The 16732-nt window shown below is 44.2% G+C and overlaps 1 protein-coding gene across 4 annotated transcripts in view; it reads left to right on the top strand.

Moving 5' to 3' along the window:
* The window catches only part of SYT16 (synaptotagmin 16), an 84104-nt gene that overhangs the window by 65617 nt on the left and 1755 nt on the right, over positions 1-16732 (top strand). For 3 of the 4 annotated variants that reach the window (XM_075065755.1, XM_075065754.1, XM_032789189.1), the window contains one exon: positions 9521-10180. The exons of the other annotated variant lie outside the window; for it this stretch is intronic. In XM_075065755.1, the coding sequence (XP_074921856.1) occupies positions 9521-9834 (314 nt within the window). In that variant the 3' untranslated portion in view covers positions 9835-10180. Of the gene's footprint in view, positions 1-9520; positions 10181-16732 lie in introns of those variants that run through there. 4 annotated transcript variants of the gene reach the window in all.

Raw genomic sequence — 16732 nt, 5'->3', positions numbered from 1 at the left:
TGATGGAGCCGCTGAGCCACAACCTGTTTTTATTTTCTTGATATAGTTTTTGCCACATCAAGCTATCCAATTAAAGCATTTCCCAGTTGAGTCTCTGCACATTTAAATTTTACATGTAATAGTGAAATAAAAAATATTATTCCAAATGCATGTGCTGGTAAATTAGCCTGTGCATTTAGAATAAAGTATCTATCTCTGGTACTGATGTGGCTGCCATTACCATAGTGTCAGAGCTCCTCACAGTATTTAACGTATTTATCCCAGTGAGGCAAAGAAGTGGTATTAGCCCCATTTTATAGAGGGGAACTGAGGCACGGAACCACTAAGTGATCTGCCCAAGGTCACACAGGAAGCCTACGGGAAAGCAGGGCTTTGAACCCAGGTCTTTGGACCAGCCATCCTCTCTAATATAAAAAATAAAATCAGAGCCAAGAGAACATATTTAATGCTTTAATTGTGTCTAGTGCTCGTGAAGCGTGACAGGTTGACAGCAATGCTTACCAAACTCTGTGCTTTGCTGACAATGTGCCTCATTCAAAGCTCCTCTAGGTACCTCCTCTAGGGGTGAGTTCAAACTTCATGGCCCTTCAGTCTTTGGGCTGTCATCTCATCTGAGAACTAGCGTCAATTGAGGAGGTATTTTTGGTGATGTGGTTACTTGCCCATTGAGAACTGGACATAAGCATCAGACATCTACCTGATGGCAAAAACTTTTGGTCGCTATGAACCTGGGCTCAGTTTGAACTGGAGATCTATAAATGAAGACTCTTTGGGCTTGAACCTGCAGAGTGGTGTGCACCTTTGGCTCTGATCCACCAAAGGATTTTAGCACACACTTAAATGTAAGCATGTGGGTAGTTCCACTGAAGTACTTAATTGCTTTGCTAGCTTGTGGCCAGAGTGCTCAGAACCTTGCAGGATCAAGCCCTATATCCCATTACCTAATACCCATAGCTAGCCAAGAAATAAGATTTTCTTAGAATTTCCATGAAGATCTTCAAACGTGGTCACAGGTCTAGCTGCCCCTTTCTGGTCTCTCAGAGTGCCCCCAACTCAGGTCTTGGTCCTCGTGCTCTTTCCTGCCTGCAGTTCTTCAACTCTTAGACCAGGACCTGGGCTGTACTACCTTGTGTCTGAAACAGTCTTGTCCTGCAGGTCGAGCTGGTTTCAGGCACTTGTGGTTCTTCCCTTCAAGAGCCAGTGACCAGTGGTATATAGGAACCAAACAGCCTTCTGAAAATTATTATTTGTTTGGCAGTGGAAACAGAGTGTAAGAGAAAAAGGATTTTAAAACAACAGAGTCTGCACACATGTCTATCTTGCCTTGGTTCCAATCCTTCCACAAAGGTGACCTCAGCAAGCCTAGCTTCCCCCTACACACCCAGTGGGCCCCTGTGTCTGTCTGGTTTTCCTGTAGCCCTCTGTCCAGCTGAAGGTATTGCAGAGTTTACTTGGTTGACTGGCACCCAGATTAGCTGCACCCAGGTGTGAATTGCCGCACTGCAAGGCCATCCCCAAGTTACTGCATCCTCACAGGTGCTGCACTCACCTGTGTGTGTGTGACTTGCATTTCCAGGGTCATATCCTGTGGTTCTTTGTGCTGCAAGAAGGTGAGCCATTTTGTGGTTTGTTCCCAGTGTGTTGTGGCAGAACGTCTCTGTCCTGGATTCACAGAGGGAATTGTGGGAAGGCACGGGGGGACTGTCATCATTCCCATGGTTTAGCCTGCATCTTCACTGCAAACTGGACAGCTTCCAGCCCAGGTTCTAACCCCACTCCCAGCCAGGCCAGGTATCCAAAGCTTACAACATCTCCAAACCTGGGATCAGAGGTTTTTCTGTGTGGATGGTAGTGGGGTTTGGCCTGAAACTTGGGTGAGAGCCTAGGTTAACTGCAGTGAAAACATACCTGAGATGATGATGTTTTGAAACCTGCCCAAATTCTTTGTTTTCATGTTTGCAGGGCCCTGGTTATTGCTGATTAAACCAGTTTTGTAGGCTGATTGGAGACTCTGACAGTGTCAGCAAAGCAAATAAGTCTGTCAGTGTCCCTTAGCACTTAAGTATTTGCTAATAAGTGGCTATCTTGAGCCCTTCTCCCACTTCCTGCCTGTGTCCAGACAGCTCACTATTGAATTAAATCAATATATTCATACAATAAACACCATCCCTTTGGCCCGGCCAGCATACAATATTCATAATTTACTGCAGGGAAGTTCCATATCCATCACAATAGCTTCCCCATCCAAAGTCAGATCATTATTTTCTGTTCTGTACTGTACTTGCATGCCTGAAAATTCCTGGTAATGTGATGTTAGGGAAACAACTATCAAAAAGAGAGCAAAATGGGTTGGAAAAAGGGAACACTTGGCTCCAAACCCCAGACTAGAAACTACAGTCATCACCACTGCCGGTACTCCAGTGAAGTAGTATGAGATGCAGGCCGCTGCTCTGATTAGGGTGCTGTTCTTTGGATGAGATATTAAACCAAGCCTCCTTTTCCAGGTAGAAACTAAGAATCCCATCTTGTTTTTGAAGAGCGGGGAGATAGCCGTAGAGTCCGGGCCAATATTTCTTCTCTCAGTTAAACATGTTCTGGGGTCCAATGCTGAGAGAGCTATTTTTGAAATGCATAACAGGAGCTTCAAGCATAATGGGGCTTTGTGAAGAGCTTTGGGACAGCTAATGTAAAAGTCAGTGGAAAAACCAAACCACTATGCAATGCGCACTGTGCATGTATGAAGACATTGAGAGAGAGAGAGCATGGAGTGCAGGAGTGAGGTACTTGCTGCACGTAACCTCCCATGTCGTAGCCCCCGCCAGCTTAGTAGCTGTCGAAAGAAATGTAATGTTTACTCTCCAGATGGCTTTGGGCAGATGCTCAGGGGAGGCAGCATGAGGGAAAGAATCTTTCCCACCCCCCTGTGTGCACACAGACTGCACAGTAGCTGCAGAGCCATTCCATGCATACTACTGCAGTTCAATGCTTCATGTGTAATGAAAGAGGTGCCGGCGCTCAAGAAATTTTTTTACTTTCATAACTGGCTTGGTAAACCTAGAGGTGCCGGGGCTACGAACAATCAGACCCAGAGTTGCCGGGGCTACGAACGACCAAGCCCAGAGGTGCCGGGGCTACGAACGACCAAGCCCAGAGGTGCCGGGGCTACGAATGACCAGGCCCAGAGGTGCTGGGGCTACGAACGACCAGGTCCAGAGGTGCCAGGGCTCAGCACTGGCACAAGTTAAGCATTGCTGTAGTCCAGTGGCTTTAGTATCCTCTGCTGCCTATTGGTCAATCCACACCCACCCACCACCCTCACCAGAGTGTAGGGGACACAGCAGAAGGAGCTACACAGCAGTGAATCGTCCAGTCCTACCCTATCATGCTCTGTCCTCACTCCAACCCGGCTCTCTGCCCCACTGAGGGCCCTCCATAACTGAGCTCCAGGCCTATGTGGCTTGCATGCCCTCTGCACAGCTCCCCAAATCCACAGTGGTTCTGGTGCCTGCGGAGGCCCCCGCACTTGCAGAGGCAGACACTACATGTGGACCACCATTATTTAGAGGGCAGCATCTTGGAGCCTGCAAAAGCCATAAGAGAGAGTTTTTTGGGCAAGGAAAGAGTATTTTTTCCCCCAGATTTATCTTGTGCGTCACAAAACCTTGAAAACAAAATGTTGTAGAGACCTGAACTGAGTCATTTAAATATTGCAGCCTCCCGTATTTATCTTTCAAAAATGACAGTGATCCATCAGTGTTAATTTTTTTAAAATCTCAACATTATGATGCATGGGAGTGTTTTTTGCTGCTTGAATTTCTGTTGCAGCATCTCCTGAGAAGGACTCAGAAGTGGCATTTGAAGGTAGTTTTGGTCCAAGATAGAACTTCAGGAATTGTTCACCTGGACCTGCTGGGCTGTAGGCCTGAGTCTGCAGTCGTTACTCATGTTAGTAGTTCCATTAACTCCACTGGGCCCCCGGGGAATACAAACAAAAGTAAAGGCTGCAGCATCAGGCCTAAATGATCCCTGTATCTATACCTATTGTTACCAGCAAGGCAAAGAAAGGGCTGGCAGAGCCCTGAGGAGTTTGTTTGGATAGCTAACAGGCTGGTGGTGTCAGGGAGCTGACGTCTCACTGAGCACGTCACTCTCCCGCTGAAGCAGGGGTTTTACAAGGTGACTGACAGTCTCAGACACCCTGAGAAAGTGTCACACAAGTGTTTTTTCTTTAGTGTGTTCCTTTTTCCATGATGACCATCTCCGTATTTTAATGCTGATGATGTCTGTATAATATGTATCTTGTTTTATTTAGTCCTCCTAAAACTCATCAGCTTGTGCTGATGTTTCCAGCCATTATAGAAGAGAAGAACTTATCCTTCTTTCCTTCCATATTCTATTCACACTATTTTACTGGGCCCCAGGGTTGGTTCTGGGGTTGATATTTTAGTCACCTGAGGTGTTTTCCTCAAAAACTCGGTATTCTCACTTAAGTGGGGGTATTTTATAGTGAGTGACAGCTGGGACCTGCAGCCTTGATAAATGCCCTTGTCTTATTTATTGTTAATTGTTATTATTTGTACTGGGGTAGCATCTTGGACCCTCAGTCATGGACCGGCACCCCATTATGCCAGGTACTGAACAAAAGGACAGCTCCTGCCCCAAAGAGCTTGTAACCCTCTGCCAGACATTTCCTGCTGCTCTGTTTGACTTCTCTCCTTCCAAGCACAGTCTTAATTCTTTCCCTCTGTGCATTTCTTGTGGGATTCATATTAATGTATAATGCCCCTTGTCAAACACTATTGTTCTGACTTCCCCTCTGGTAAGACTAACCCTCACAGCCTTTCAGCAAGTGCAGAATTAATCACGCATGATAATTACAGCCGTACATGATCATTATCGTACCAGCAGCATATTAACCCCATTAAACAAACACAATAGCATTAATGTTAGACAAGAAAGGGCAGGGGAGAGAGAGAGAGAGAATGAATAAATCAAAATCGGAAAGGGAAAAGCTCCTCAAATCGAGATTTTACAGCTGATGAACAAAAACCAATCGGTGTTATGAGTAGTGGGGGCAAGAAGTGCAGAGGATATCGCAGATTATCTAGCTAAGAACTTCTGCGATCCTGTCACCATGGTATCAACGTGCCTCACGATCATTAACAGATTTTATCCTTTCGACACCCTGGTGAGGCAAGGAAGTCCTGTTATCCCCACCTCGGGAATTGAACTACAGGGTAGATTAATTGACTCACCCAAGGTCACACAAAAAGTCCATGGCTGAGCCAAGAACTGAACCTAGGTTTTGAGAGACCCGGTTGAGTGCCCCGCCACTAAAAGATCCTTTCTATCTTGCCTGGTGTTTGCGTGGGGTGAGGTGACCAAGACAAGGACTAGGAGATAGTGCCAAGTGTGACCTCGGTATTGCAGTCCTGATTTGCTTTAGGAGGAGCTTGAATTCTTGATTGGTCTTAAATTTTAGCTGTTGCCTGTTGTGTTTACACCTTCATTAATTATTTCCCGTGTGAATTAAGAGCTCTCTTTAATAGGAATTTGAACAGGGAGATGTGTGAGTCTAGAAAAGCCTGGGACCAAATTTGGGTTAAATTATGAGAATGCATAATTCATTAGCAGAAAACCTTTTCCCTGGGCATATTTTACCACTCAAAGAAGTGACACAGCTACCCATGCTCACCACTGTCAGTTAGGATTCGGGTACCCCCACACAATCATTTGAAACCAGTCAAAACTTCTCCAGCCCCTTCTGGGGGTTACCTAGTAGATTTTGTAGCCCTCTCTGGATGGCTAGTCATGCCATGACCCCTCAGGAGAGTCATATGGTCCAGGAAATGAGCTAAAATGGCAGTTGAGTATAATTCATATTACTTTTAGGTGTCAGGGTTTTTATGGAATCCTTCAAGAAATATCACCAGTTTCAGGTGAGAAGTAAAGTAGGGTTCTTGCCTTGCCTTCTGTCTTTTAAAAAAACATTCTCTAGTGGCTGGGATAATTTGTGGAACATAAGGAGACCATAAGATGGTAGGCAGTAAAAAGTCGACACAGTTCCAAAGATGATCATCTGTGGATGTACGCCAACATTCCAGTCACTGAACTGGCAACCTCCAGAGCGAAAAGGTAGAACTGCTACAGGTTCAGTCAAGCTCTGTAGGTCAGGTGCTATCCAGACTCGTATCATCTGCAGATCAGGCAACATGCTCTCACCTGTGAGTTACAGACATAGTTACAACTAGTTGCTTTTCCAGGGGAAAAAAAAAAGAGAGAATGCATTAATTAATCCTTCAGCATCCCTTTATTCTCCACCCCTGATTTTGCCCTCAAATAACCCTTAGAATCTGATGGTGAGTGATCAGCATAGCTGAAAATCAAGCGGTAAATTCATTAACTTTTGGCAAATGCAGAGAGATTTTGCGTGGGAAGTGCAGTGGAAGTTCAAATGATTATTATACGCCCAGCAGTCAATGGTGCCCAGTAACTTTGCTTAACTCAATTATTTTAAATATGTAAGAAGTATAAAAAAGCAGAATCTGTACTACAGACTCACATCTTGGAAAATAAAAAGCAAAGCTATATTTGAGTTAAATGAATGCATTTGCAGCTGGATATATATTAATTCCAGCATCAGCTTCATTGCAATGTCTTTAAAACAAGCCAAAAGATTTTTTCCAAAGGTATGTACAAGAATATAAACTGGTCCCCAGGGTAAAATCTTATTAAGCTGGAGTTTCAGGTGGAGGTGAATGTTTGCGGCAAATCTGCAACAAACCTGAACAGGATTTATAAAGAATGTGCTGATAGGTCATAAAATAAAGCAGCACTAATGGGTGCTAACCCAATAAGCAAAGAAACGAAAGCTTTAAGTGCTGTTTTCGTTGGGCTACAGCTGAGTTACTATTTGTGTTGCTGAGAATAATGCCCTTCACAAGCTGTATAGTAATGTTGATTTGATACACTCATTGCCATCTGTTAATGTAACACAATGGGCATGCTAAACTCTGGATCTAGGAGTGGAGACATTAGGGATTTCCTCTGACACTTCATTCACAGTTAGAGTCCCTCCCTTCTCACTCTTTGAGGTTGACAGGTGAACAAAAAAACCTGCTTCTTGTTGCCTGAAGCATTGATAGTGAAGTTTCCCATCTCTTGAAAGGACGGACACTTAGCACATCCAGAGAAGTATCTATATTATGCTTTAGTTGCATGAGCTCTTTCCCAGAGCAAATGTTAGTTCTGCTTCTCCTAGGGACTGGGTGGTTCAATGAGCGAAGAATGCTGCAGCCAGCTGGCTTCAAATCCTGTCTGACTTCACAGGGTGAAATTATATGGGTGTTCTTATGCTAGAACCCACTGGTCATTGGTGTGCACCTTAGTTGTAAGGGAACCTCCAAATGTCTAGACTCTGAGGTTGTCCAGAACCTACCTTAAGTATCCCAGTGAAGATTTCAGTCATTTCCTTTTGGCCTCTGTTGGGTTCAGTTGAAGTAAATGTAGTCTTAGGAACTAGTAGACCAAGAATAGAGCCATTGTACCTAGTTCCTAACTGGAACCCATTTTAAAATTTCCATCTGGAATCTCGACCAGGGAAGCTGCCCTGCCCTAAAACCAAACTTTCTGCAGCAAGGGCATGTTTGTGTAAGGGCAGAACTTCCCCCCCAAATTTCCTGAAATTTCCCCCCGCACAACCAGTTCTAATATCAAGAAGCCTCCATAGTACCCTGAGCAGTGGCCAGAGCCTCAAGCTTCATCATAACACATTTCTACAGTGCAGCTATGCTTTGTCAGCACAGACACCCGCAAGGTAAAATAAAACTAAAATCTCCATGTATAACACCAGGAACCCTGTGCTGATTGTTTTGTTCAGTTTCATATGCTGTCCAGCTTAAAAAAAACCCAACTCTGTTTTGTTTTTAATGTATCTGAGGCTTCTACACGATTCAGTTTGTGTGCCACCAAAATCACAAACCATCCCATAGAAAGTAGTCTTCAGCTTTCGGTAAAGTACATGGGACCTATAGTCTGCTTTGTGCCACATGAAATATTCATGTTTCTTGTATTTAAATGGGGTTTTTTCCTTCCCAGCCACAATCATCAGACTATTTCATGACAGAATAAATTGCTCTCCTTTTCTCTCTATGGAGAAGATACTTGTTGGGAAGCTTTACTTTGTCTCTTGTGTGATGTTGGCAGCCAAATTGCCGTAGCTAGCTGGTGATAGGGCTGAACTTTTCCTGCAATAACCTGATAGCTGTACAGCTGTGCAGACTCACAATTTACTCCTCAATTGTCAGTTTCCTGACAGCTTTTTTCAGTGGAACAGTTTGAGGAATGGAGAGCCCTGCTTTTGAGCTACAGAAGTGTTTTCACACCTGAAGTGTAATTTCACACCTTGTGTTTCTCAGCAGATTAGTGCGTAACATAGCACATCAAACAGGAATAGAAAAGGATAGACGTGCTGTAGGAAGGAGACAGTGAGTTGTAATTTATTTCCTATCTTCAGTGCACTCCGAGGTGATATTAAATTGCAGAACCTTGGTCTTTGATGTTTATAAAGGTTAGAGCTGGAGTGACCTGGCAAAGTGACCTGTAAATAGGAGTCGTTTGTAAACTTGCACTGAGAAGGATTTTTGGGATGATGAGATGAGATTGGGGATTTTGACTGTAGAAAGTACATGATGTTATTGGTGGTATTATCATAGAATCATGGAAACGTAGGACTGGAAGGGACCTCAAGAAGTCAAGTCCAGCCCCCTGCACAGCAGTAATGTAGTTAATACAGCTATCTGTACACTAAAGAATTTGAACAGTGAATGAAATTGACCTTGATTCTGCTCCACTCAGGAGGAAAAGCAAAAAGAGGATTTTATTGCAAGCTTGGGACAAATCTTGAAGTCCTTACTTTAAGGCCAGATCATGCCACTACATGCGGATTCCTCCTTTCCCATAAGAAAGAGAAGAGTGGTTAGCAGCCTCCATGGAACCTGCCTCCCCCTTTCAGGAACCTGTGAAGGGCTGTCTAGGGGGTCGTGATCTGTCCGGGATAGTAGGTAGTAGTTGCCTTCTTTTAATGGGGAGTCATGAGAGGCAAGGGTAGCCAGGGGAGGCCCTGGTGGAGGAATTCCAATGGAGCCATGCTGCCGGGAAATGGAGGAAGGGGTGCTGGGACCTCAGCTGGAGCAAAGATTCCATGGAGATGGTCATGGCCTCCCAGTGTGACCTGTAGGCTTTAGGGGCTTGACTTGCAGTTTATTACATGAGGCTCAGGGGTAAGGCTCAGGGGCAAACCCTGCCTGCCCACCAAGACTGAATGATGAGGAAATCCTCAGAGTTTTCCTCCCTTCTTATGCCCCTCCCCTGGGTTTTATGATGGAAAAGGGTGATCTGACCTTCAGCTTTTACTCAGTGCTTGCTCAGACAAAGCTCCCATTTGCTTCACTTGGCCCCTTGATATTCCTTCGCTAGTAGCAACAAAACTGAATGGTTTCTCTTCTCTCTTTTGTCCCAGACACCTACGGAAAACTCTGCCTCCTCAACTCCATGGGCCAGGAGATGTCTCGTTGCAAGACATCCATCCGTCGAGGCCAACCAAACCCTATCTACAAGGAGACGTTCGTCTTCCAAGTTGCCCTGTTCCAGCTTTCTGACGTCACGCTGATGATCTCCATATACAACCGGCGCAGCATGAAGCGCAAGGAGATGATAGGCTGGATTTCTATGGGTCAGAACAGCAGTGGAGAAGAAGAACAAAACCACTGGCAAGAAATGAAAGAAACAAAAGGGCAGCAGGTCTGCAGGTGGCATACCTTGCTGGAATCCTAATGGTCTCTGAGCTCCAGGGACTGCCCACTGGACCCTCCCATAATCACCCCCCCTGAAAGCAGCCATCCCATAGCAAACATTATGAACCAGCCGGGTCTATTTTAACTGAGAATTTAAAACTCAGCACACTCAGTGAATGCAGGTGCTGGGGCCCGGTGAGCAAATTTACCTGTTGCCTTTGAAGGTTTTCGTACATTTTCTCACCCAAACGATCACCAGAAGGGAAGTGGTTATGAAAAACACAAAGCTACTTTTACCCTCTTGCCGTCAATGCCTCATTGATGTAAATTGCTTTTGATTCTATTTTTTTCTGGTGTCATGTCTTTCTCCCACCTCCATTTCTGTTATTGATACACAGATGATGTCATTAGTCTAGCACTGCATGCCACTCGCTCTTCCGTTTACTACAGTGTTTCTAAATCCTAGAGATAAACATTTGATACCACTTAAGACTGATTAATATATTTTCAGGTAGCATGGGGAAGCACTAAAGATTTCTCTGTAAATTGTTAAGTGCCTAGAGATTGCCATTACTTTCTTGTATTAGCAATGATCTTATTTACTAGTATTTGAAGTAAGCATGTTTCCTTTCTTGTGCAACCTATATCCCCAGATGTTTGTATGAGATGATGGGTGTCAATTTAACGTAGTAGTTATATAATGCATGTTTTAAGTGCTGCCTCATGGCTTCTATTTTTGTGGAAACGAAACAACAACAAAAGAGAGAGAGACTAAAACAAGCTGCACATCTGCCTTTGTGCCTAAACTATGATTATTCTAGATCATTGTTCACTCTTCTTATTTTATTCTTAATGTGAGGTTTACTTGGAAGAGCTATTCTGTGCATAGTGGTGTTTCCTGTTTCTTTTATCTTTCAATGACTGTGTCAAGTCGGCTCCAAGTAAAAAGTGCTTTTTCAAGCATCCTGTAAAATATTCCAGGGATCTGAAAGTCAAGGTGAATTCTTAACTTCTCTGACATCGCGAGGAGGGTTCTGCAGGCCCCATGGTGCTATCACTTCCCCTTGTGCGAACCCACCTCAAGCAGTGATGTCGATGCACAAGAAGGAATAGAATCCCATTCGCTCTCTTAGAGGTGTTGGCCATGGAGGGCTAACAGAAGCAAAAAGTATGAGAGCTCACACCCGTGTCTGCATACCCACAAAGGGCAGATCTGCTGATTAAAGGGAGGTGATTTTTACTAGTCGTGCTTCACAGCGTAGTGACACTTTCAGTTTTAATCTTTTTTCTGCCTTCAAAATGAGTTAAACCCAGGGCAGGCAGTAGATAGGGGAAGAAGGTTAATTTTGTTTCTTGATTATTGATGGATCCAGTGCTAGTTGTTGCCGAGTAATAGGAGCCATGACCCTAGTGCACAGAGCCATGCAATGATTGTACTGGTCTTACCAGATGAAGATAGGTGCCAGATCCCTAAATAATTTCAAGTAACACCTATTGGACAGTCTCTAACTTAAACCCTTCAGCTGGCATCTCTCCATTCCTACTGACCATAGTGAAGCACAAAAATATTCGACTGCAAAAGGCTTTCAAATTTGATTCATAGTTTCTCTTTTTCCTTGTTTTCCCCACTTATAGAGAATTAGGGCCAAATTCTGCTCTGTGGCACAACTACGAGTCTCACTGACTTCACTGGGGCTATTCAGGACCTAACATAAGCCTCAGCCTTGGGCTGCATCTGAGCTATGGTCATTGCATCTCAGGTAATGGTGGGAGGACAGCTGGCCGGGGTCAGCTCTGTCCCCACAGGGCCAGTCCAGCAGATGGCAATTGCCAGCATGAGGGCCACACAGTCTTTCCTCTGGCTGTGCTTCTGTTCTGCTATGTTAGCTCCTTTGCACCTGGAGATTCTCCCTTGTGGGAGGAATATCATCCGCTCCCTAGTTAAGCTGGCATTACAGCTGCTGTGCACCACTGGAGCAGCACAAAGCAGCCAGAGCTGGATCTGGCCCATGTAATCTAGCAAACAAATACCTTTTTGGCTGCAATGCTAATGCTATGGAATCACTGACTGAAAGGAAAAAAGAGTTCAGCTGAGCAGTTAAGTGATAAATCCTGCAGTCTGGGACTTATTACATGTTTCTAATGTACTTCCCTTCAGGATAAAAGCACAGTAAATGGCCCTGCTTAATGGCAGTAGTCACTGTGTTTAGGTATGTTTTGTAATTTTTGCGTCATTTTTCTCTGACCTGCACAAAATGTACATACTAGTGTTTTTTTTTAAATAACTCTTCTATGTGCGATGTGTGCATAATACTGAACTTAGCGTTTTGCTTATTAACCTACTGCACATGCAAAATGTGATATGTGATTATATAATTCTAAAGGGGAGTTACATATTGATACAAAGTTTCAGCCACTAGTGAAGATACACATGATAACATGTCTGTGATGTTTTTAAACTCCATCCTCACGCAGCCTGGGAAAAGATGATTTTTCAGAGGGATGAAGATAACTGGTTTGGGACTTCCGCAACATTTCACACCAAGTTCCATTTTGAAGTTACATTATAAAGGGAAATTGATTTTAAAATATATATACGCTGTAGAAAATAGTTGGCCACAGTACAGCAAAATATGTATTTTAATCAAAACAATTAATTTTTCATACTTGGCTAAGATATTTGGAGTTAGGGATAGGTTTTTTGTAACAATTGTTATGGCAGTGATTTTTCATGGTACCTTCCAAGGAAAATTGCTCAACGGGTAAATGGGTGCCAAGAATTATTTAAACCCTGTTAATCAATAGAATGGTTCAGTCCAGAGCATCACGTTTTTGTGGTTCATCTAGTTTCTGCTGAAATGTGGAGACATTTTAGTAGCATTGGAGCAGATTTCCCTGTCAGTGCTTCCTCTGACAGGTTTATGTTCTTTTTTTGTTGCACTACTATTAATTACTTACTTCTCTAATTTTTCTGTTGAGATTAAGCTGATTGTTCAGCAGCAGCATGTTCCCCCCTGAGCCAGTGTCCCCTGTCCTACCTGGCTCTTTGCAGAGATGTCTTGGATTCAGTTATTGCTCATATTGATGAAGTTGACCATGTGCTCACATTTTGTATTGTGCAAAGCTGACTGCAGTTTGTCATTTCTCTAACCTCTTTCCCCCCACAAAAGTGGCCGAGCAGGTTGGTAGATGAGTCTTTGGAAATGCTTCCATTTCTTGACACCACATTTTGATGCATTTTATTTGGATTTCTGCTCAGCACTTAGCTCAGAAATGGCAATGACTGTAGGCCTGTATTTCTGTGCTCTCCACCCCTGGGAGGATAGAGGATCCTGTGATGCAGAGAGGGGAAGAGAGATACCAGTCCTTGATCCCACAGGACTCCAGGGCAGAGCTTGGCTAGGGCTGCAGAACACCCAGTGAAGTGCAGCAAACGGTGGGCTAAGGTTGAGTTGCTACAGTGTCAGTTCACAGTGACTTCCCCTTATGTTCTTGTTTTTTGATAATCTGTCCCCCATTTAGCCCTGTTGACCAGACTCTTTGTATCCTACTTGGATTTTTCTTTCCTTTTTAAAAATTCATAGTATTCTTAAAAGGGAAGGAAGTAATTGCACCACTCGAGCCAAGCATGCTGTGGGTAGGTTCTCTGAAAACATCACTTGATTTCTGCCAGTCCACCTCTCCAGTTGTGACCTCTTCCTTTCTGGGGTCTCTCCTCAGCAGAAACTGCCAGTCATGGTAGAATCTCTGCTTTGTTTTTTTATGTGCACCAGTGACAAATCGGGTGAGCCACCAAATGTATTTTCTCTTATAGTAATACTGAATTTTAATTGAGATCCCCAGAGCTGAGACTGAGGGCTTGTCTTCATATGAAAGCTAATCTGGAATAAGGTAGTGTGTGTATATAAAGAGAATTAACTACTCTGATAAACTCCTTGCGTGGATACTCTTATTCTAGAATAAGAGTGCCTTATTCTGAACTATAGTGTAATCCAGTGTGTTAAAATAATACAGAATAAAGCACTCTTATTCTAGAATAAACTCCATGTGCAGACGTTCTTATCTAGAATAACATTACTTATAGACAGGCTTCAGAGTGGTAGCTGTGTTGGTCTGTATCAGCAAAAACAACGAGGAGTCCTAATAAATATGTTAGTCTCTAAAGTGCTGCAAGGACTCCTCGTTGTTTCTACTTATAGAGAAGCCCTAATCTGCTAATTAACTGGACCCTAGAGTTGCCTATTTGCAAAGGTTTTGTCTGGACTGTCTCACACTCTCAGATTGTTTTAGATTTTTTCCATCAATGCCTTAATTTCAGCAGTTATTTCTCTGACTTGGCGTATGTTACCCTGAGATTCTGCTGTGCTACAGCTTTGTTCCTTTAATGCTCTGAGTTTCCTGTGTTTTCCTTGGGGGCTCATGTTTCAGTGGTTAGTCTCTTGGATCTGCAGACAATACGCGGATGTATTTTTAGCTCCTGCACATCCTATGAAGCAGCTTGATGCTTTTACATAATTGACTGATATTCAGTCATGAATGTCTTCAGATGTTCTTGAACTCAAAGCTAAACACTGCCAGCTGCTATTGATTTTTCCCTTCAGCGCAGAGTCTCAGGTGACATCTTGCGGAGGGAGAGGGTTTCCTTTGGTGGCAGGCCTCTATTCTTCAGATACAGCTGGTGATGACCTTGGAGCTGGCTTTCTTTGTTGCTGCTGTTTTGTTTTTTTTTTTGTCAGTCCCACAGTTGTTATCAACTTTAATATGATAACTGGTGAGCAAAAAGATGAAGTGAAGCAATCTGTTACCCTTCAACATGAGTAGCTAACATATAGCTGGAGAGTGGGATGTGGCCTTCCACATTCTGTTACCCTGATGCTGTTTCATTGTCTCCTAGGAAAGCAGTGGGTTAATCAGGGCTGGTGCAAGGAGGTTTCACGCCCTAGGCAAAACTTCTACCTTGCGCCCTCCCCTGTCCCGGAGTCCCCTCACTGAGGCACCCCCCCCCCCCGGCCCCAGCTCATCCCGGCTGTGCCTCCACACGACACACTGTGGTTGCTTCACTTCTCCACCTGCCAGGCTTGCGGCGCCTAGCTGATTGGCACCACAAGGCTGGGAGCAGGAGAAGCGAAGCAGCCATGGCTGCTCAGGGGGGGAGGTGGGGAGGGGAGCTGGGGCGGGAGTTCTCCTGCGTGCCACCCCCCACCTCTTTACTTGCTGCAGGCGGCCCTCCCCGTGCTCCCCTGCCTCAGCTCCCTCCGCCTAAATGCCGGTGGTGACCGGGGCGGTTGAAGATCTGGTTGCTGCCAAAGAAAATGCCGCCCCCCAAATCCTAGCGCCTTAGGCAACCGCGTAGGTCGCCCAAATGGTTGCACTGGCCCTGGGGTTAATCTGAAGATTACAGTAGTAATTTACAGGCTTCTGTCTGACCCAGCTTGGTCTGCACACAATATTTGTATTGGTATCACTATGTTGGTAGGAGAGGTGGCTTTTTTTTTTTTTTTTAAACAAAAATAATTACAGCATACACGTGTACTGGTGTGGATGCACTTATACTGGTGTAAAGTGCCCTTATAGCGGTACATCTTATTCTCTTTTATAAAGCACATTTATGCCAATATGATTGTGTCTACCCTAGAGGGAGCTGTATAGGTAAAGCAGTAGAACTTTCTAATGTGGACAAGGCCTTTGTAATTTTACAAGTTATTGTTAAACTTTCTGATTCCAGGTACATATGGCCAGATCCTCAGCCGCCTGGCTTAAATCAGCCTAGATCAGTGTAACTCTACTGACTTCAATGCTTCTATGCCAATTGCTGAGGATCTGGCCCATAGACTTCCTTAGTTAATGTATGATACCATACAATGACACTGTATACATCTCAGCTATAGAAATAATTTAATAATAATGGTTTCTATTATATACACCAGACCAATGGGGGATGGAGTCCTTCCTGAGCTAACCTTAAACGGACTCCGTTACACATTTTCCTCCACTTGAGTCAGCAGTTACATGCCACAGGTCATCCCTCCCTTCCTAGTGCAAACTCATTCATCAAAGAGAGCATAACTGGAGAGCTCTAGAATGCCAGGGCTGGCAGCCCTCCCGATCCCCCCTAAATATGGGCTCTGGGCTAAAACTACCATCTAGCCCATAGTGAAGACTAATGCTTGTTACTGTCAAATTTGGCTCCAAAGTCAGGTTTTACTAACAAGCTTTTTTTTTTGTAGGGGCTTGAGGAATGGGCCCCTGCTTTGCAGATCCTGATTGACAAAGCTCCCTCCCGAGCCACATTTTTACATACACACCATGGGAAGCCCAATTTTCAGAATTGATGGCCTAAGTGAGAGCACCCACTTCCATAACTGGGTGTTCCAATTGGCATCTAAGCAGTTAAAATGAGTATTAGGTGCCTCGTTACTAATTTAGCATCCACTGGGGATGGACACCCTAACTTGCATAGTCATTTAAGAAAAGTGGGTCCCACCCTAGTTGCCTTTATAGCTAGCCAGCGAGGAGCGACAGAGAGAAGTATTTGCACAAATTCACTATGACACAAGAAGGCTACACTGCTGAGTAGGCAGCAAGATCTTACAGTGGGAAGTATTATAGGACTGCCATACTGGATCCAGTGAGTAATCAAGTGTCTGAGCTGTGAACAAGAAGAAACAGTTTTAAGATCAGAGTCAGAGCACCAGTAGAGAGCTGGATGCCACAATGAACCAACAAAGGCTTGTTAACGTCTATCTTCAGGATGTTTTGAGACATCAAGGCTTGGGTATCATTTCACAAATGCATACTTTTGAGAGCGCTGCATAGGAGCTTGCAGGAGATAAGGAGTGCATATGGAGATACCAGCTAACCTGTGGTACTGAAGCATACTGCCAGGCCAAATTACTGCCATTTGTAGTCCGCAAATACCAAACAAAATGGATACCCAA

The sequence above is a fragment of the Chelonoidis abingdonii genome, chromosome 4 (genome assembly GCF_003597395.2).
Source record: "Chelonoidis abingdonii isolate Lonesome George chromosome 4, CheloAbing_2.0, whole genome shotgun sequence".
Lineage (NCBI taxonomy): Eukaryota > Metazoa > Chordata > Testudines > Testudinidae > Chelonoidis > Chelonoidis abingdonii.
This window is presented reverse-complemented; position numbering and strand designations above follow the sequence as displayed.